The 21,451-nt window shown below is 42.5% G+C and overlaps 1 protein-coding gene across 1 annotated transcript in view; it reads right to left on the bottom strand.

Annotated features, from left to right (window-relative positions):
* Nucleotides 1-21,451, bottom strand: part of USH2A (usherin) — a 3,586,186-nt gene that overhangs the window by 717,846 nt on the left and 2,846,889 nt on the right. The window contains exons 56-57 of the mRNA XM_069233891.1: nt 10,766-10,873; nt 831-1,014 (exon numbers count right to left, since the gene is read on the bottom strand). Of these exons, the coding sequence (XP_069089992.1) occupies nt 831-1,014; nt 10,766-10,873 (292 nt within the window). The remainder of the gene's footprint in view (nt 1-830; nt 1,015-10,765; nt 10,874-21,451) is intronic.

The following is a 21,451-nucleotide window of genomic DNA, read 5'->3' as shown; positions in this document are numbered from 1 at the left end:
TGGCAGAGGCGCAGCGGTTAAGAGGATGTGGCCTTATAGCAAGTTGCCGGCTTTGGAACTGAGGAACCAGCAGCTCAACGTCAAGTGATTCAGAGCATATCACTTAATGTTCCCGTGCCCAGACAAATTAGGAATCGGACCTCATGTAATGTAACGGATACTCATATAAAGTACACCAAAGCCCCTGGGCCGAGACTGCGCTATATATATATATAAATAAATAAAATATATATATAAAATAAAGTTTATATTATCTTTTCTCCATCACATGTTGCTTACACTATATTATGTCACAGAGCTGCACATCCTACCTTCCTACTGCTTTGTGTGGGATTGCACTGGTTGCTATGCAGATCCTCAGATCAAACGTAAAGGGTATTTGCTAACTGACATGAATGTACTCGGTCCACAAGCAGGCAGGACACATGCGCAAGACGAGTGTTGATTACAATAACTACACCATTGCTATTCAATACAAAAAAACGTGCTTGCAGAAGACGTCGATGTATTTTCTTAAACTGACAATTTCATAAACGTGGATTATACCTCAAAGTAATACAGTTCTTCATTTTATCTTCTTTTAATTGATAATCTATTCCAAGTTATGAAGCGAGTTTGAAAGAACTCGGTCAATACAAGGACCTTCAATGCATGCAGCGACAAAGCTCACATAAAGATCTCTTTTTATTAACATTAGCCGAGCAATATTGATCTTTTGAGAGAGGAAGTGAAGACACTGCATGCTGCATGCAAAGACGAAATTTAATTGATAATCACTTCTTTAGTTTAAAATATAGCACATATCAAATTCCGATTGCATTTTAGATTACCTGCTGTTGGGCTGCAGGCCTGCATCCGTAAAACTCAGATCACCACTGCTGCCGCTGAAGACAGCTTCCCCGTCACGCGTCAATCGGTAACTTGTAATGATCCCATTGGCTTTTTCTGGTTGATCCCAGTGAAGCTCGACTGATGTTGAGTTGACTATGATATGCTGAGGCTTTGACCATACTCCTACAGATATAAATATATTTATTAAACACACGGATAGGCAGGGACAACTAAAGTGCATTGTTATGCAATGCCAACCATTTAATATGTTATTGTGCCCTGTGACATCATACACATAGTGGACTTCATCTAGCTCACCACCTCTAGGCTGCATTCCCTGCTGACGCCCCACTGGGAGCAGCTACGAGGTAGCTGGTCCTCATACAGGGACATACCGCAAAATAAGGTGAGGGGCACTGACACTCCTGTACCTTGCAGATATTCATAGACCTTAGGTTGGCTGAGGGTCCTTGTAGTCTGCCCCCTCCCGCACTGCAGATGTTGCAGCAAACTACATTATGCCCTTTTTCTCACAGTCTGTACCTGGTTGATGATGTGTTAGTTCTCATACTCTCATACTGCACTACTGTACAGAAAAATGCAGTTGTGTAGGTAGCTAAGCCAATCTTTTTCCTATTATGCAAGGGTGAATTTTAACACGGATTGGTTTTAGGATTTTATCTTGTGAACTATTCAAATACATTACTACATTTGCTCCTTCTAGTATAATCAATTTAGAGATGAGACGTGAAACAGTGCTCAGTGAATTTTACAGCAATTTCAATTTGAAGGCCCCCAGAGAACTTTATTCTCAGCTCTTGCATCATTAACGCCTCTCTACACTGCACCTAGCCCACTGATATTGAGTTCACCCCATTTGAGATGGAATTTTGGGACTCACAGTTCCTGTCACATGGTCAGTGAGTCAAAGGACCGCTGCTCAGCAGCATAGGTGTACATAAAACTAATCTCAGGCAAGCTTATCTGAGCACCTAGGGGCCAGGACATGCCACCTGAAAGAAAGACATATTGTTCCTCTCAGTTCAGACATATCTAGAGCAATAGGCTTGATTTAGGAAATAATCACGAACCTGGCAGTCTTGAGACCACTAGGGTCTCGGTGGTGGTCTGACCGCCGCCAAACCGGTGGTCCGACAGCTTTGGCGGAGGTCTGAATGCCACATTACAACCATGGCGGTTGCGCCACGGTCTGACCGTCAGCACTGCAAGTTTACCTCCACAGGAGGGACTGGCGGTGCTGGCGGTCCTAATCCACCAAGGCAGCGCTGCAAGCAGCACCTCCCTGGGGATTACGAATCCCCTCTCCGCCAGCTTTTACAAGGCGGTAACAATGCCATGTAAAGGCTGGCAGAGACAGGGTGCAGGAGCCCCCATAGCCAGCCACGTCACGCTGTTCACTGTCTGCATTGCACACTATGCACTGCAGCATTGCCGCCGGCTCAGTCATGAGCTGGCGTCAATGTTGTAGGCTGTTCCCACTGGGCAAGCGGGGAACTCGTAATGGGGCCCACAGGAAGGTGGCAGCACCGGTGGCAACCTAACAGCGGGAGTTTGGCAGACAGCCTCTTCCATCCGTCAAACTCATAATGACCCTCAAAGTCTCCCAAGTAATTAATTGTTACATTCTTGTCGAATGCACGGGTCTTCTCCTTGATGAACCACAATCTGCAGGTGCACCCTTAGATTGAAAAAAAATGGTGCAGTTTACACAGAGCATAATTCACAAATTACAGTACGCTGAGATACCTCTTTTCTGGAAGGGAGACACAGAACCACATGTTGGGTTTTAAGTGGCAACCTGTCCTTTTTAAGATAGTGTTCTGTCTGATTTACTGTGAGGCAATCAATCAAATTTTTTAAATCACATGAAAGGTGATTTTAATTTTTCATGACAATACAAGGGCATTGCCAAAAAAAAAACATTACTTGTTAGAGGCGTGCAAAATTCAACTAATTTGCTTTTGAATAGTAATGTGAAATTTTTGAAATAGTTTAATCACAAATGCAAAACCAGCATTTGTGGTATCTTTTAGCATTAAATGTGTCCTCACATCCATTTTGGATGTGAAGATGTATTTGGTGCAAAACATAGCGCAATACACACCAGCACTTCAAAGAGCATCCGCTCGCATTCTTGCTGTTAGCGTTGTGCACTAAATTGTTGCCACAACTTATATATAATTACATTTAGTGGTGTACCAGAATAATTTCACGAATTTCATATAAAAAGCATATCGCAAACTTATGCAAGGTTACGTTCACATAGTGGAAACTTCGCCTGAGCCTATTATCTATAGCAGTGGTTCCCAACCTGTGGGCCGGGGACCCCTGGGGGTCCACGAAGCCTCCTCAGGGGGTCCGCCACTGCTTAAAACAATTTAATAATATTAGGTTGCAGCTATCAGTAATGACTCAGTGGGGGTCCCCAGGTTCCAATAATGATTCAGTTGGGGTCCCCGGGCTCCAGTATTGATAAAATAGGGGTCCACAGAAGTCAAAAGGTTGGGAACCACTGATCTATAGGTCTGTTTAATTTGAAAAAAACATACGTGTGGCATAGTTGAGAGTGTGCTAGTTGTGCATAATTTCGTAATCTACAACTTTTAGCAAACGAAGGCTTTAACAGGTTGCCGAAACGTTTTTTTTACACTGGAACCCAGTTATCAGACTTATAACTGCATTTTGACCCACTTGAAGCTTGTGGGTCATTATTTTGTAATGACCCAAACATGGGCTATTGGAATTCTGCAATCAGGAATTCCTACCACAACCTGACTAAGATACAAAGGGATGAAATAGGCATTTCTTAACCGAAGCAGATAATGAAAACACTTCTAATAACTTGATTAACTATTTGGGAGTTATTTTCACAGAATGAACCACCGATGGGAACCAACCATTATGAATTATGTTTCCCTCGTGCCACTTTCAAAACCTAATGCTCAAGCAGGGTTCACTATATTATATATAAAATAAATCTCCACATAGTTTGCTGTACCTGCTTTCTGACACACCAGTTTTTACCATAAAGTGCTAATTGAACCTATAGGATTGACAGTCTGCTCCATAATCAGGAATGCACATAAGTGGTCTTATAAATATACTAAACAAAGATGGAGGTGAACGGCACCTATATTGATGAGGACAGTGTGTTACCTCGAGTGCTAACTGGAATTGAACCACTCAGGCACTACTCTTTTACTCTGGCAATTTGGTTGAGGCACCCAAAGAGCACACAATGATCTAAAGAAGGTAATACTGGGAGGAGATCCAGTAGGACCAATAGGGCCAGCCAGCCTTGGTCGATAGACTGAATTTTACTACCAAGCTCATCATGGGTGGCTAGGCATAGAAGCTGCTACCCGAGCAATTCACTTGACCTAGTTTACATAATGTGAGATAAGGTACAGGTTACGGAAAGTAAAACATAAAAATGTTACACTTGGCTCCAGTTTCCCAACAGCGCATATTTAAACAAATGAACTAATCTCTGAGTTTTTACTTTTTTGGAACCTGATCCCTTTCCTCTTTGCCTTCTGCTTGCACATTGATTTTATGGCACTTTCCTTAACACTTTAATTTTGTAGCATGCCAACCTTATTGCCCCATGTGTATATGAGGAAAGATTGGGCCATTTACACATTAACTGTATTTGATTGGGGTTAAAAGTTTGTACCTGCATTTAACTTTAGTCTGTTCATGCATTTTGATGAATCACAAAGATTTGTATTAAGGTTATCTCATCTTGTTTTAACACTTGGTTTAGCAATTCGTTAGATTTCTTACTTCAAGTCAAGGTCTTGGGTGATTATTGTACCGTTATTTATATTGCTCCAGCAACTGCACTTTCTGTTATATTTGTGATTCCCACGGCCTCTTTGAAGTCCCAATAGCAGAGACAAAACACGTGTCAAGAGGTACTTAGATGCAGCTAACCACACTATTGAGCGCAGTTTTACTACACTGAATGCTAGCCTGGATACAGTCCTGATTAAAGAGACAAGATTCATACCAACAGTTTCCATTTTATGAAGACGAACATTTTTACTGATTCTTCACTTTTACCAAAGATGATTTGGACAATAGTAAATTTATTTCTTAAGATGCATTGATGGTTAGTACATTTATAGACCAATGGTAACATTTTTAGTATTTTGTTTTCAATACTAGGCACTTCCACATAGGTTTGTAAAAATACTTGTTCTCTCAAATGTCTTCACAGCATCAAAATATAATTAATACTTAATAAGTATTGAGTTGGTCCTGTAATCATTTTGTAACAATATTCTCCAGGAGTTTTCTAATCATGTTTAGTCAATCTACTTGGTGGCAACTACTCCCATCCATTGGGTTAATAGACACATTTTTATAATTCCAACTGTTCATAGCCATGTACTTCAGTCCAATATACACACCTACTGTAGAAATTCTCCTTTAAGAGTGGCAGAAATTAAATAAATGCATTTGTATTTTGAGTCATCGAGGGAAATGTGCTCTTCCACTCCCTACATGGACACTGATGGTTTGCTGGTGTCAGCAAGACCCTGCCCCTAAACTCACACGATTGGGTGAAATCCTAGGATAAAAAAATGTCATGATTTTGAGAATTTATTCTATGCCTTTGATTTTGAGAAAAGCCAACTTCAGGAAGAAAAATTATGTTTTACATAGAATATTTCACTGCAGATTCAACGTCTCAAACAGAGGGTGGTTTATATAATACAGCGTGTGGTTGACCCCACATTTCAAAACCACGGATGTCATAAAAAATAGAAATGGAGAACATACACTTGGAGCGTCAGTTCACATCCCAATTGTTTACCTTTTTACATGACAGGTAAATAAGTGAGGCAATATCACATATCTGCTTTAAATATATTCTTGATTTGTGCCTCACTGAGAAAATGTTGTTTACCCAGAATATTCATATGGCATTTGGTCGAGAATTAAAGCCAGAATTATTATTTTTATTTCCAGGAAATAAGTAACTAATCCACGTGACAACACCCCCTCCATTCCTCTGACCTGCATTCGCTACTTGTCTCTCTATGGAGAACCAGGTGCACTTGACTCATGCTGCCAATCCAGTTATTACAAAACATGCAGGTCTCATCTCTGCCTACGTAGTTTGACTCTGCCCACTCATGCATCTACTGTTCTCATACTACTTATCTCAGATGCCTAACTACAGATTTGGAAATCAGATATGTGCGTTGCAAATGTATGCACTGCCTACATAACATATGTTCGATGTTTTTTTTTTACACTGGAACCCAGTTATCAGACTTATAACTGCATTGTGACACACTTGAAGCGTGTGTAATGACCCAAACATGGGCTATTGGAATTCTGCAATAAGGAATTCCTACCACAACCTGACTGAGATACAATAGGATGAAACAGACAATTTTTTTAAACCGAAGCCGATAATTAAAACACTTCTAATAACTTGATTGACTATTTGGAGTTATTTTCACAGAATGAACCACCAATGAAAACCAACCATTATGAATTATGTTTCCCTTGTGCCACTTTCAAAAACTAATGCTCAAGCAGGGTTCACTATATTATATAGAAATGCCCACATAGTTTGCTGTACCCGTTTTCTGACACACCCGTTTTTACCATAAAGTGCTATTTGAACCTATAGGACCAATAGGGACAGCCAGCCTTGGTCTATAGACTGAATTTTACTATCAAGCTCACCATGGGTGGCTAGGCATAGAAGCTGCTACCCGAGCAATCCACTGAATCTAGTTTACATAATGTGAGATAAGGTACAGGGTTCCCAGACAAACTCCACAACATAGGACTCTGACAGATCGTGACGGAGCCAACACACTCAGCAGGACACACCCTCAATCCCATCTTCACAACAGAAACCTCCGCCACCTTCAGTCACACCACAGAACTCCCATGGACAGACCACCCATGCATCTATTTCACCTTTAACACACCTACCGTCATCAGACCCCAACACCAACCATCACAAAGAAACTGGACAAGAATAATCGACGATCAGCTCACCGCTGCCATCGCCGGCCCCACCATCACATACAACAACCCAAACACCACAGCACACACCTTCCACAAATGGATCGCTGACTGCGCCAACACCATAGCCCCCCTCAGAAAGAACAACAGCACCCACGCAAAAAAAAGCCAGCTGGTTCACCACAGAACTCAGAGAATCTAGACACACTTGTAGCCGCCTCTAGAAAATCTTGAGAAACACCAAATCCACAGAAGCCTATAGCAACTTCAAAGCCACCACCACCGCACACCACCAACTCATCAAAAACACAAGAAAAAAGGCTATACAAGACAGAATCTCCTCACACGCACACAACAGCAAGGAACTCTTCAGCATCATCAAGGAGTTCGCCTAACCCAACAGTGAAAGAACGGACATCCCACCCTCACAGGACCTCTGTGACAGACAACACCTACTTCCACCACAAAATCAAGACCATCTACGACAGTTACAGCAAGCACAACCTATGCGCAGAACCCCCTCTACCAAAACCTGACACGAGCAAACCAACAATCACTACCTGGACCCCTCTCACCACCGAAGATACGCTGAGAACAATGAGGTCCATACACTCCTGGGCCCCCACGGACCCATGCTCCCACCACATTTTCAACAGAGTTGCAGACACCATCGTCCCCAAGCTCTGCCTCACCATCAACCGCTCACTAGCTGCCACCACCTTCCCGATGACTGGAAACACACCAAGGTCAACCCCATCCTCAAAAAACCCTTGGCAGACCCCACCGACCTCAAAAACTTCAGGCCCATCTCCCTATTTCCATTTCCTGTGAAAGTAATCGAAAAAGCACTTAGCAGCCAACTCGCCACATTTATAGAAGACCACAACATCCTCGACATCTCCCAATCCAGATTCAGGAAAAACCAGAGCACTGAAACAACACTCCTGGCCGCAACAGACAACATCTGCTCCCTGCTGGACAAGGGAGTGACGGCGGCACAAATCCTACTAGACCTCTTGGTGGCCTTCAACACAGTCTCCTATCACAACCTGATAAGAAGACTCCATGAAGCCGGCGTCAGAGACAAGTCCCTCGACTGGATCCAATCCTTCCTCTCTGGAAGAACACAATGAGTGAGACTTGCCCCCTTCCTCGCAGACCCCACAGCCACCACCTGCGGAGTGCCCCAGGGATCCTCCCTCAGCCCCACATTGTTTAGCGTCTACATGGCACCGCTAGCCACCCTCGTCAGAAGCTATGGAATCAACATCATCTCCTCCGCTGATGACAGCCAACTCATCCTTTCCCTCTCCAACGAACCCAACAAAGCCAGAAACAACTTCCATGAAGGCATGGAAGCAGTCGCCAACTGGATGAGAAACAGCTGCCTTCAACTCAACGCAAACAAGACAAGAGTACTCATCATGGGCCCTCAACTGAACGCATGGAACGACTTCTGGTGGCCAACCACCCTTGAAAACCTGCCCACGCCCACCAGCTAAGCCCGCAACCTCGGAATCATCCTGGACTCCCACCTCAGCATGAACCATCAAATCAACTCAGTCACCTCCACCTGCTTCCGCACCCTCTGCCTCCTACGCAGGTCCTTCAAGTGGATCCTCTCAAACATAGAAAGACCGTCACACACCAGAAGACTGGACTATGGCAACACACTCTACGCCAGAATCAACAAGAAACTCACCCGCAAACTACAAAACATCCAGAACGCCGCCGCCAGACTGGTCCTCGACCCTGCCACATCTCGCAACACCTGTGTACACTGCACTGGTTTCCCATAGAGAAAAGAATCACCTTCAAGATCCTCACCCACGCACACAAAGCCCTCCACAACACCGGACCATCCTACCTGAATCAGCGACTCAACCACCACGTACCTCACAGGACCCTACGCTCAGCCCAGCCCTCTCTGGCAGAAGTACCCCGCATCAGAAAAACCAGAACAGGAGGACGCTCCTTTTCCTACTTCGCAGTCACCGCCTGGAACACCCTTCCTCTCCAAATCAGACAACCCACCTCCCTCCTCAGCTTCACGAAGGAACTGAAGACATGGCTTTTTTAACAACCACTTCACCGGCAAACGCTACACTTCCCCCCGCGCCTTGAGACCCTAACGGGTGAGTAGTTGCGCTTTACAAGCACTGATTGATTGATTGACAGGGTACGGAAAGTAAAACATAAAAATGTTACACGGCTCCAGTTTCCCAACAGCGCATATTTAAGCTATATAACTAATCTCTGTGTTTTTACTTTTTGACATCTGATCCTTTGCCTGTTTGCCTTCTGCTTGCGCATTGATTTTATGGCACTTTCCGTCACACTTTATTTTTTGTAGCATGCCAACCTTATTGACCCATGTGTATATGAGGATAGATTGGGCCATTTACACATCAGCTGTACTTGATTGGGGTTAAAAGTTTGTACCTGCATTTAACTTTAGTCTGTTCATGCATTTTGATGAATCACAAAGATTTGTCATCTTATTTTTACACTTGGCTTAGCAATTCCTTATATTTCTTACTTCATGCTAAGTTCTTGGGTGATTACTGTGATTACAGTACCGTAATTTACATTGCTCCAGCAATTGTACTTTCTGTTATATTTGTGATTCCTACGGCCTCTATGAAGTCCCAATAACAGAGAAATAACACGTCAAGAGGAACTTAGAGGCAGCTAACCACACTATTGAGCCCAGTTTTACTACACTGAATGCTAGCCTGGATACAGTCCTGATTCAAGAGACAAGATTCATACCAACAGTTTACATTTTATGAAGACGAGCATTTTTACTGATTCTTCACTTTTACCAAAGATGATTTGGACAATGGTAAATGTATTTCTTAAGATGCATTGATAGTTAGTACATGTATGAGCCAAGTGTAACATGTTTTGTATTTTGCTTTCAATACTAGGCACTTTCTCACAGGTTTGTGAAATATACCCTCTCAATCTACTTGGTGGCAACTACTCCCATCCATCGGGTTAATAGACACATTTTTGTGATAAACATTTCTTAATTCCAAGTGTTCATAGCCATGTACTTCAGTCCAATATACACATCTACTGCAGAAGTTCTCCTTTAAGTGTATCAGAAATTAAATTAATGCATTTGTATTTAGAGTCACCGAGGGAAATGTGCTCTTCCACTCCCTACATGGACAGTGATGGCTTGTCCCTAAACTCAGATGATTGGTGGAAATCATAGGATTAAAAAATTCAATATTTTATATAATTCATTCTATGCTATGCGTTTGAATTTGAGAAAAGCCAACTTCAGGAAGAAAAAGAATGTTTTACATGGAATATTTTATTACAGATTCAACGTCTCAAACAGAGGGTGGTTTATACTGTACATTAGAGCGAGTGGTTGATCCCACATTTCAAAACCACGGATGCTATAAAAAAGTAGAATGGAGAACATACACTTGGAGTGTAAGTACAAATCACAATTGTTTACCTTTTTAAATGACACGTAAGTAAGTGAGGAAATATCACATATCAGATTTAAATATATTCTTGATTTGTGCCTCATTGAGAAAATGTTGTTTACCCAGAATATTCATGTCATTTGGCCTAGAATTGAAGCCAGCATTATTATTATTATTTCCAGGAATTAAGTAACTAATCCACTTGACAACACCCCCTCCTTTCCTCTGACCTGCATTTGTTATTTGGCTTTCTATGAAGAACCAGGTGCACTTCACTGATGCTGCCAATCCAGTTTTTACAAAACATGCAGGTCGCATCTCTGCATACGAAGTCTGACTCTGCCCAATCATGCATCTACTGTTCACATACTACCTATCTCAGATGCCTAACTAGAGATTTGGAAATCAGATAGCTTCGTTGCAAATGCATACACTGCCTACATAACATATGTTCAGATGAACATCGTTCTTACCCTCAGGAGCTGCCTCCAGTGTTCGACCAGTGGAAGGCTGGCTGGAAGTGCAACCCACGTTCGTGCAAGCTGTGAGTATGTAGATGTAGCCAGTGTGAGGCTTGAGATCTGAAACAAAAGATGAAAAAACTGATAAGGAAGCAATGTTGTAACTGGAAAGAAAATGTATCACATTTTTTTTACTATTAGAGTCATTTACATAATGGCATGTGGCCAACAGCAAACCAGGTCTTCATAGGCCCTCACCTCCACTCCCCTGGTGGAGGATTGGTCTGCAGGATCAAGAGAGTCCCGCCACCTGGCTCGATTCTTTCAGCCATAGGTGCACTCACAGGTGCAGCTACTGGAGTTAAAGCAGAGCTGGATGCTTAGAGGAAGCCATGCCTTTTTTCCCGCTCTGCATTCACTTTTTACATTTTCAAAACACATTCCCAAAGCAAGAATTTATTTGTCAAATACCCAAAGAACACTAGCTCCAACTCACAAAGCATTCACAAGTATAGATATTCATTGAGGGCAAGCTCGCCCTATAGAGGCAGTGGTGGCCAGCACTGTTCCCCAGCTCTCCGGTGGTGGAAGGACGCCAGGTAAAGAGATTTAACCAAAAGAGCCCAGGGAGGCTCCAGCAGCAAAATCCCTGCAGTTCAACCACCTCTAAATGGAGTGTGGAAACTACGAGGTTAGTAGATGGGGCATCTGTTACTATTTGAAAGATGTTCAGAGTTCTCCAACTTATAAACCACCTTGAAAATTTTGATAGGCTCTTATCATAAAACAAACCAAGTTTAGATTTATAGGGAGAACATTCAAGAACCAATGTAACTTTTATTTTGTCTGTAACAGAGTACAGCATAAGAGGCCGCACATTCATTCCTCAGCATGTCATTTTGGAGTTGGTTTCAGGAATAGTGTGTAGTGAACCCGTGGACAGGATCAGAGCAAACGTTTTAGTGGCACTTTCCAATTTGTTAAGCCAGAGATGAGCAAAAAAGGCAAGTCATAATAAATAAAATAAATGTATTTTCTTGTTCGATTGGTATGATTTTGAATTGCACAGATAAGCCTAGCTTTAACACTGTTCTCTGTGTAAGAAACGGTATCTGTCAATATCGAAATCTCAAGTGTTATTCTTTTTGAATACTTCGATTTTGATTTTTGATAGTTACAAGGACTTCAAGTCGAATGATTATGCCTCAGAGTCTTTTCTAAATGGTTTGCTTTTCATCCTCCAGTGCAGTGCTTCAACCTGGGATAGCCCTACTACATACAAATCCAGATTTGCAATCCAACGGTGCTTCTGTGGGAAGGGAGCTGCCTTCCTGTTTCCAATAGCCAGTGCTAAATGTGTATATAAAAAGGTGCCGGTGCTCAAGGTCCTCGTCTTAAACACTCGGCTGCTGCAATTAAATGTGCAAGCAGGGAACACTGAGGCAGCGTAATCCTGAAGCCATCTTGGGCCTCTTCAATCCATATTATGCCACTCCCTGCTCCTTCAGCTCATTCTTGCAGCTTTCTACTTTCTCCCTTTGTGATGATTTCTGGTTTTTCCCTTCCTCCGTCTTTCCCATGTGTGTCTTTTGCTCGCAGCAAATGGTTGAGGCAGAAGAATAAGCCCCGGCCCTCAAAATTAAGTGCCGGTGCTCAGCACCGGACACAACAAACACAAATGAGGCACTGCCAATAGCATTTACAGCACATAGGTGTGATAAAGGGCAGGTGTATACACTGGCGTACCGGTAGGGCATAAAAGATATTTAAGTGACGTGTTTGCACATTTCTTTGCGTTTCTCAGGTGTGGCTTCAGTTACAGGCTCTTCTGACTACTCAAGGTTGCATCTGATTGCTCCTCTGGTGGGTAGAAAAGCTCTATTTAGCTTTGGGTGTAAGAAAAAAGATACAGGGAGGAACCAAAGCCTTCTTGAATAAGGAAAATTGAGGGAAGAAGTATCAAGTATCACACGAGTAATTAATTTTCAGAAGCACGGCAGGTCTCTGCGTAAATGGTGTTGCGGTCAAAGTCAAATTTGGTGTCCCTCCTAATGCACCCTCCCATAGACCCCTATCAACGCCTGGACACTTCTCCTTTTTTGAAACACAGTAATTAATAGCCAACACTAAGACACACAACTTACTAGTGCTGCTTTTGTGCTATGGTTTCTGTTGGAATGAGAAAAGTGTGACAGTGTTGTGTGCTGCACACATTATGTTCGCCTAGGGCCTGAGGTTAACTGTGTGCTTTTGCAAATAACATGAACTCATGGGTAACATATTCATTGCTGCTGTTCTAGCTGGGACCACTAACTTTATCAGAACATCCCTACCAGAGGATGGGGTGGAGCGAGCCTGAGGGAAAAGGGCAATGTTGCTACTGATCTTCTCTTTCCCCTATTCTTCCTGCTGCTGATCTTAGTGGGGAGGGCTGGCGTTTTGGGCCTCAGCAGTGACTGGCCTGGGAACACATATTTCCCCCTCACTCTTTACCTGAAACACCTACTTAGAAAGTAAATTGGAAGTGAGATGGGACATGGATGAGGGGGAGAGGGAGAAATTGAACTCTAGGGAGATTAACGGAGACAGTGAAGATTTATACAGAATATAAACAGGCCCAGTCGACCTCAAATAATAAAAAAAACAGTTATCTAGGTCTACTCATAGGCCATCCCTCTAAATCTAGATGCCCTGGGCCAAGCTCGGCCGTGCCCAAGGCTGGGCCCGCTTACAAACTTTTACTGACATTACACAATTGATAAAGAGGACATGTTTTTGGATAGCCGTCAAAAGCTTTTGACCAGTTGTAAATTCCATGAGGATCTTTCAAAAGCTGCTACAGATGCAATTAGCCTGTTGGACCTAGTTCTAAATATTTATTGAAAAATCAATCTACCTGCCAAAGTGTTACACATACATTAATTTTACTACTGAAGAAAAACGTTTACTTTTCAGAGAATGGAGGATGAACGGTCCACAGTTTCATCTACCAGTGAAAGGTAGGTCTGGATAATTGATGTAGAATTGTGGCCACATTACGCATTTACAATTACCATAGTGGCTTAATTTGGCTCCATCTTGAAAATAAAATAACTGTGACACCCTAATCCGTAGCTTATTCAGACCACATGCACTGGGAATTGATCCCTGATCCAACTTTGCTATTTTTCAAAGATTATTATGAAGCCAGTTTTTTCCACTGCTTGACATGGATATGACTGAACATTTTTCTTTGCTCTAGTATTGTCCATGTTTATGGATTTTATGTATAGTTTTGCCTTGTTAATAAATGTTAACTGCTTTTGTTGTAGGGAGCTTTAAGTTCTTTGTTTGAGGATTCACATGTCCTTCACCACCTCTAAAGAATAATCTTTTTTTGCTTAGATCATCTACAACACAACAACACAGTAAACCAAAGACTATAACTAGGGGAAATATTGTAACTGGGACCTGGTTACAGTACACATCAAGTATGGCTCGCAGTATGCAACCAGTCAGTGAAGTGCCACCACCATAGCTTGCCAGATGAATAGCTTAAACCTCAAAAGTGGCCGCATTTCACAGCCCTGTGGTGCCCTTCTATTCATGGCTCAGTGTTTCAGAATAGAAAATGAAAGCATTTCTGTGACTTTTACTGCCTGTGATGTCACAGGTGAACGAGCAGAATGACTGCCTTTAAATTGGTTCCAAATGGTGTTCTATAAGCAGGGGCGGCTCTTCGCAATGGCGAAGGAGCATCGGCCTACTGGCTACAAGCTACCAGCTGAAAAATAAAATAATTTTTTATCATTTTCAGCTGCTGGCTAAGCAGGGAGGGGCCAGGGCTGGGCCATGGAGGGGGGAGGAAGAGTGGTTAGGTTGTCTTAGACCGGCCAAACTGACATGCACACTTAGGTTTCTCCAACCAGGCTGTGTTGCACACCCAGGTTGGAGAAACAGCACAGACACCATGCACTGTCTGAGCCACAGACCAAGCCACTCAGACCTATCTTGGGACTGCTCTCATGCTAGGTATAGCATGAAAGCAGTACCAGGATTGCGTGGGGGGTGCCTATGCTAGTGTCCCAGGGACTGCTGGGACACCATCACCATTGGGAGAGAAGAGGAGTGAGGCGGCTGGCGGTGGTGACAGGACAGGTATGTTTTAAAAAATATATTTTTTACTGTTTCCCACTGTCAATGTACCCCCCCTTCTCTGCCCTGCCCTCCCCTTGATATTTGTAGCGGCCGGCCACTGCCTATAAGCCCTGTTGAAAATTGGGTGCAGACGTCCAATAAAGCTTCCCTTCTGAGAAGAGGCATTGAAGTTATCAAATGTTACTGGTGCTTGCTCCTTCCCCACCACTGATAGAAGATACCAAGTTTACCCATACTGCTTAATTCAAGAGTAAAAACTGCCATCTTACCGGATGTATCATTTTGCAGCTCCAAAAATTGTAGAGATCTATATTAGTGTGGAACGGTCGTGTTGTTCTCACCACCAGTGCATCTACTCTGCTAGACTTCCCCATCATAGTAGATGCCTAAATCACAAGAGTAAGGCTGCTTTTGCTGGGTTCACCAAACAAATCTTTATTGTGAGCAGTGGATGTGAGGGACTCTTTGTGCAGCAAATGTAAATATTTTATTGATCACAAACCATGCAACCAACAGGAAAGAGGCTCCTAGATGGAGTGCCCCCAAACCCGTTTCTGCTGCTTTTGCCACACAACTTCATCCCTTTCCTCCTCTTCAGTTGCGATATAGCCAGATGTGGCTACCAAAACCCTTAGTTCCCCCTCAAAACTTTCCAGAGGCTTTCCTGGCAACTGGAATTTTCTGAAAAATGTATGTCTTTCCATAATTACATTTTTATGTGATTTAAATCCATCATCCAATGAGTTTATGATAGCGGCATAGTCATCTACAGCAATTGTCATCACCCATAGCAGTTTATTAGGTAATATGCTCTTCTTCTCAGGGAGGTAAAATGGCATATTTATTCTGTTGAGTAAACAAATCTATTTCAACTGCATCCAGGTAAGCTTTGAAACCCTCTTTCCAATTTTCCATTGTTTGGTGTGCACAACACACTCTAACAATGACCCAGTAATGAATCCAATAGATGTATCTCAATTCTGCTCTTATTACCCTTCAACCTGAAGGTATGCAGGTGTATATCGCTGTACTGCTCTTCTTAGCAAAGGGCCCCTGCCCAATCAAAGATGGTGGCATGTAATGTTGGTACGTGATGGTCATGATGACATTGTGAACCTTGGTAGGTCTTGTTGAAGATGCAAAGCATATGTGTTCCACTAAGTGGTAAGCTGTGGAAGGCCTTTTCCTTCACATTGCAGTGACAAGGAAGGAGGGTATAAACACTTTCAGTAAGATACACACTCAGGTGTGATGCACATGTCCACTCTTGTACAGTGACTTGCACTTAGTCTTAGACTCTACCATCTGCTACTCACCAACGCAGCTCCACCCAGGCAGCAAGCACAATGGCCCAGTGCATGCAGCACAAGCCAGACATCACTTATCACCAAATAAAAGGCTTGACTCTCGATGCAGCAAAGGTAAATACTTTAGTAATGCAAATTACACAACCAACCTAACAAAAGCTCTGCCTATTTCAAGCTGACACGTTCTACATTCTAAATTCTTTATATACATAAAAAAGAATTGACCCAACATCAGTCAACTTATTACAAGTCGTTGCACAACTGATCAGCAAAACATTATTTTAGTGTGAATCAGTTAGATGTGTGATCTTGCTCTAACTAAATAGTTTTCCTATGGTTTTTCTGGTCAGTGTCATAACAGTTTCTCTTAACTAAACTCTAGCAATTGTTGTGTGTATATAGTTAGGTCAGAGTTTCTGTAGGAGACCATGTTTTTTTTCACTAATTACTTTGGTGGTGTTTGATGAATGTTCAAAAATATTTCCAAAAACAGTTCATCCACCTCAGCTCCTTCCTGGAAAGTTTTACGGTGATCCATCAAGGGAGGCGGAGAACAAGAGGGTGTCATTTAATTTTCCCATGTTAATTCTCATAAAAAGATTTGAGAAATAATACAGTAAAAATGGCTGACTGGAATGGCACCAAATTTGACAGAAAGTTTGAACTTTATTCAAAGCATGTTTTTCCTGAATTGGTGTAAATTCATTCAGCCATTTTCAAGAAATCAGCAAATAAAGAGATCTTGGGTAAATATGAAAAGGATTAAGAAATAGGTATACTTGGACCGTTGGACCTCCAGGAGTGCGTCAGGTCTCCTGCAGTACATAGAGTTAAAAAACTGCATATTTTCCTCATATCAGCCTGTGGGACATTCATCTCTAATTAGCTGGCTACAGCTTGAAGAAAAATGTTGAGACCGCCATTACAGGACACAGAGACTCATTCCCAGTGTCTTGAATTTCAATTAAAAAGACATATAAGACAGCAGGAAAACAGCAAGCTGACCACCTGGCAGTCATGGGAAACGCAGAAGGACCCTTCCAGGAGCAAGAAAACAAAAATAATTCAAATTGTACTATGGGTACCACAGACCTCCAGTGAGTCCCAACACAGCTTTCTCTAGTTAACTTGGGACTCCCATGGGAACTGTATAGTGGGAATATGGAAACTTCACTCTGTGAAGCTTGCATAGTCCTGCAGCTTCAATGATGTGACACTAGACTGTGGTACCTCAAAAAAATTTAAAGGTAAAGTAAAACAGGAAAAATGTGGGGTGGGGGTTTGCTGGGTGTTGGACTGCTTTGAGGGAGTTGAATGAAGGGCCTGGCCACAGGCCAGGCCAGGCCCTGCAGCCAACTCCAAACCATGCGTTGCTGAAGGCACACACAGCAGTGTTTAGTGGTCTTGAGAGGTTTCACCACCACCATGTACAGCAAAATGTCATGCGTGGCAGGGATTGGGCCCCCTCAGAAGGTCGTGCACAGGCCAAAAGCAATGTGCGGCAGAGAGTTGGACTCAAGCATGGGTTGCGTGCAGAGGTGGTCAGAGGTCAGGTCCTGTGGCTAACCTACAACTACACACAGCCAAAACCTGTACTCAGCAGGGTACTTGGGTGGCAATGATAAAAAAAAAAAAAAAACAACAACAATTCACAGAAAAAAACAAGCTTAGAACAATTTTACCTTGCATAAAAAAAAACTCGGGAATGTACTGAATATAACCAAGGACCTAGTGGCGTTATAGTCAGGCAAGGTAATAAAATGTTCACTTATGTAAAAAAAAAAAAAAAAAACTAGAAATTCACTGAAAATAACCGAAGGTTGAAGTGAGGTTATATAGTTAGGTGTACAAAAACGAATATTTAAATACCAATACAACATTGAGAGTCATATTTGTTTACTGAGCTGCAATGATAGTGAATGGTAGACCGGGACCTAGGCACATTTTGAGGCTGATCATGATGAACAAAGGTCAACAGCAGGGTCCAAGTTAAGTTGCCTCTGGTCAAATGGCTACGTCCAGGAAATTGACTTTTATAGATTGTTGTATCCTTGTAGCTTGGACAGGAATTCAGCCTTATGACCATTGAAATCTGCTTCTTTTTCCTGGGTACAAGAGGGAGCAGGTCCAGTCCTTCAGGGCTCCTCTCAGTTCACAGACAGCAGGTCCAGCCCCCAATCATGACCCGAAAACACTTCTCACAAAGCATCACAAAATATTAAACACGCTGCCAACCATGCACTCTTCAATGGGGTAACATGCTAACAATGCAAAAATGCACCTCAACGGCCCCAAAATGAGTATACAATGTAATTTCTCATTGCATGGGAAGGTCAGAGTCTTATGTCTGGAATGACACCTTTTAACATGTACATATTGCTTCTCTATATTTGCATGGTGTGATCTCAATATTTTGTTTCAGGCACCCACAGACATGTGTTTGATATGCTGCGGTAGTAATTAACATAAAAGATATAATGCATTAGAAATAATGCTCTTCTTGCAGTGGCAGCACTGGGATATTTAAGTAGTTCCTCTTCAGTACTACTTGTGAAACATATTGCTTAGAAGCCAAAATCTTTTTTTTTTGAATGGGTATATGTTCAAATTTTTTCAAAATATTCATGGGGGCTAGAACGACTCAGGTATATGCTTGTGCACAGGATTTTCTGCTAGCACTGCTTTTAGTTTGAATTTGGGTTTAATTACATAACTCCACCCTATGAGATGAGAAAAAAGCAGCTATGATTAATTCGAATTTAAGAAATGTGCTGACTTGGGTAGAATCACAAATATAACTGAAAACTCCAAACAATATTACCAAAAAAAAATGAGTGACTTCAGCTTGGCAATCAGTGCCAACACAAACATAATGTTTTTTGGGTACATGACATAAAAAAACCTTGATCCACAATATATGGATGCACAAGTAATCACCAGTCTGCGTTAACCCACTACTGAAAGGCATACACACACAGAAAAACGAGTTTCCTACAGCCAATAGGTGGAGGATAGCACTTTAAAAATCTCATAACTCATTCCCCTCCAACTATCACATTTTCACTACCCTGATTTTAAACTCTCCAAGTGGGTAGTTAGCAATCAGTTCTTTCAACTCTTACCTCTACACCTTCATCTGGCTTCCAGTCACTACAGTTTCCAAAAACTACACTCTTCTCTGATACCAATATTGGTTTGTGACCCCAAATGCTATTCTGTTCAAAGCCTCCATGATCTTTCAGCTTTCCTATATGTGGAAGATCACGCGGCCCTCTTTTCCTCACACTCTTCATGAATCTGCTGTTTCCTGTCATGTCTTTAATCCCCTTTCCCTCTCTTTGCACTTTGGAGTTCATCAAGGGCTTCACTTGGTCCCCTTCCACATTTACCTCTAGCTTCTCTTATGATATTTGTAAGGAGTTTGAGTTTGTACATGGTATTCCAATTTGCATGTTCCTTTCTGGAATATTAACTGAACACTGCTATCCAGCTTCCTAATGCATGTGCTCTTAATGTTGAACATGGTTCAAAATTGGCTAACCCCAGTTTGTACATTCAACGTTTAAGAAAGACCAAAATAACACATGCAAGAAGTGCAACAATGGCACACACCGGTAGTACTGCTCATTTACACAAGCCACATGTCCCCTATCGAGGAGAGAATTAACTTCAAGTTCCTTGTCCACACTTACAAGGCCCTCCACAACCTAGGACCTGCCTACCTCAACCACAGCATCATCTTCTACTCCCCCACCAGATCTTTCCGCTCCGCTCAACAAGCACTAGCCACCTTACCCTGCATTCGGAAGACCTAGGCTGGTGGGAGATCTTTGCCTACTTCATGGCAAAGAGCTGGAGCACCCTGCCCCTGCACCTCAGACAGTCTCCATTGCTACCCCAATTCAGGAAGAACCTTAAACCTGGCTCTTTGACTGAAGCTCAGAGGACAAACCCCCTTAGCGCCTTGAGACCCTTGTGAGTGAGCAGATGCACTTTATAAACCCTCATTTGATTTGATTTAAAAAGGTATTCCTTACAGGCTTACCACTGCAGCCCAGAAAGGGCGTCGCAGCAGGTGGAAGTAAAAAAAAGAACTGTTTTAATATGTTTAACAACCAACATTTCATGGAAGTTTGCTGGAAGTCAACAAGTAGTTCCTTGGAGCCTACAAGCCTGGAGTTTATAATGTGCCCAATATTGTGTTTTCGTAGCATAGATAAAGTATATTTCCCCAAAAAATTCTAAATATGAACAAGTCATTTTTGTAGTTCCTATAATCAGGCTAGGAAAACGCAACAGAAATCACTGCACTCGGTTGGAATATTTAGCAAAATCTTATTTCAGTAATATTCTAGAGTTTTTTAAGTATTTTGCAAGGATTTGATTATAAACACTGGTTTAGCTCTGTCCGAGATATCTGGGCTTTAATAAACTCACTGGTGGGCTCTATCTCACCTCAAGTTGCAGCAATTATCATATTTACATGGTGTAAAACGTTTCTCCAGGGAGTAGAGGATAGGTCTCAGCCTGCTTTTCACAAGCGTTGGGAGAGGCACTGTGAGAAAGTAGCCTCTTTCTAGCCTTGTTACCCCCACTTTTGGCCTGTTTGTGAGTGTATGTCAGGGTGGTTTCACTGTCTCACTGGGATCCTGCTAGCCAGGGCCCAGTGCTCATAGTGAAAACCCTATGTTTTCAGTATGTTTGTTATGTGTCACTGGGACCCTGCTAGTCAGGACCCCAGTGCTCATAAGTTTGTGGCCTATATGTATGTGTTCCCTGTGTAGTGCCTAACTGTCTCACTGAGGCTCTGCTAACCAGAACCTCAGTGGTTATGCTCTCTCATTTCTTTCAAATTGTCACTAACAGGCTAGTGACCAATTTTACCAATTTACATTGGCTTACTGGAACACCCTTATAATTCCCTAGTATATGGTACTGAGGTACCCAGGGTATTGGGGTTCCAGGAGATCCCTATGGGCTGCAGCATTTCTTTTGCCACCCATAGGGAGCTCTGACAATTCTTACACAGGCCTGCCACTGCAGCCTGAGTGAAATAACGTCCACGTTATTTCACAGCCATTTTACACTGCACTTAAGTAACTTATAAGTCACCTATATGTCTAACCTTTACCTGGTAAAGGTTAGGTGCAAAGTTACTTAGTGTGAGGGCACCCTGGCACTAGCCAAGGTGCCCCCACATTGTTCAGGGCCAATTTCCCTGACTTTGTGAGTGCGGGGACACCATTACACGCGT

This window comes from Pleurodeles waltl, chromosome 5 (genome assembly GCF_031143425.1).
Source record: "Pleurodeles waltl isolate 20211129_DDA chromosome 5, aPleWal1.hap1.20221129, whole genome shotgun sequence".
In the NCBI taxonomy this organism is placed as follows: Eukaryota; Metazoa; Chordata; class Amphibia; order Caudata; family Salamandridae; genus Pleurodeles; species Pleurodeles waltl.
Note: the sequence above shows the minus strand (reverse complement) of the source record. Positions and strands in the feature narration are given on the sequence as shown.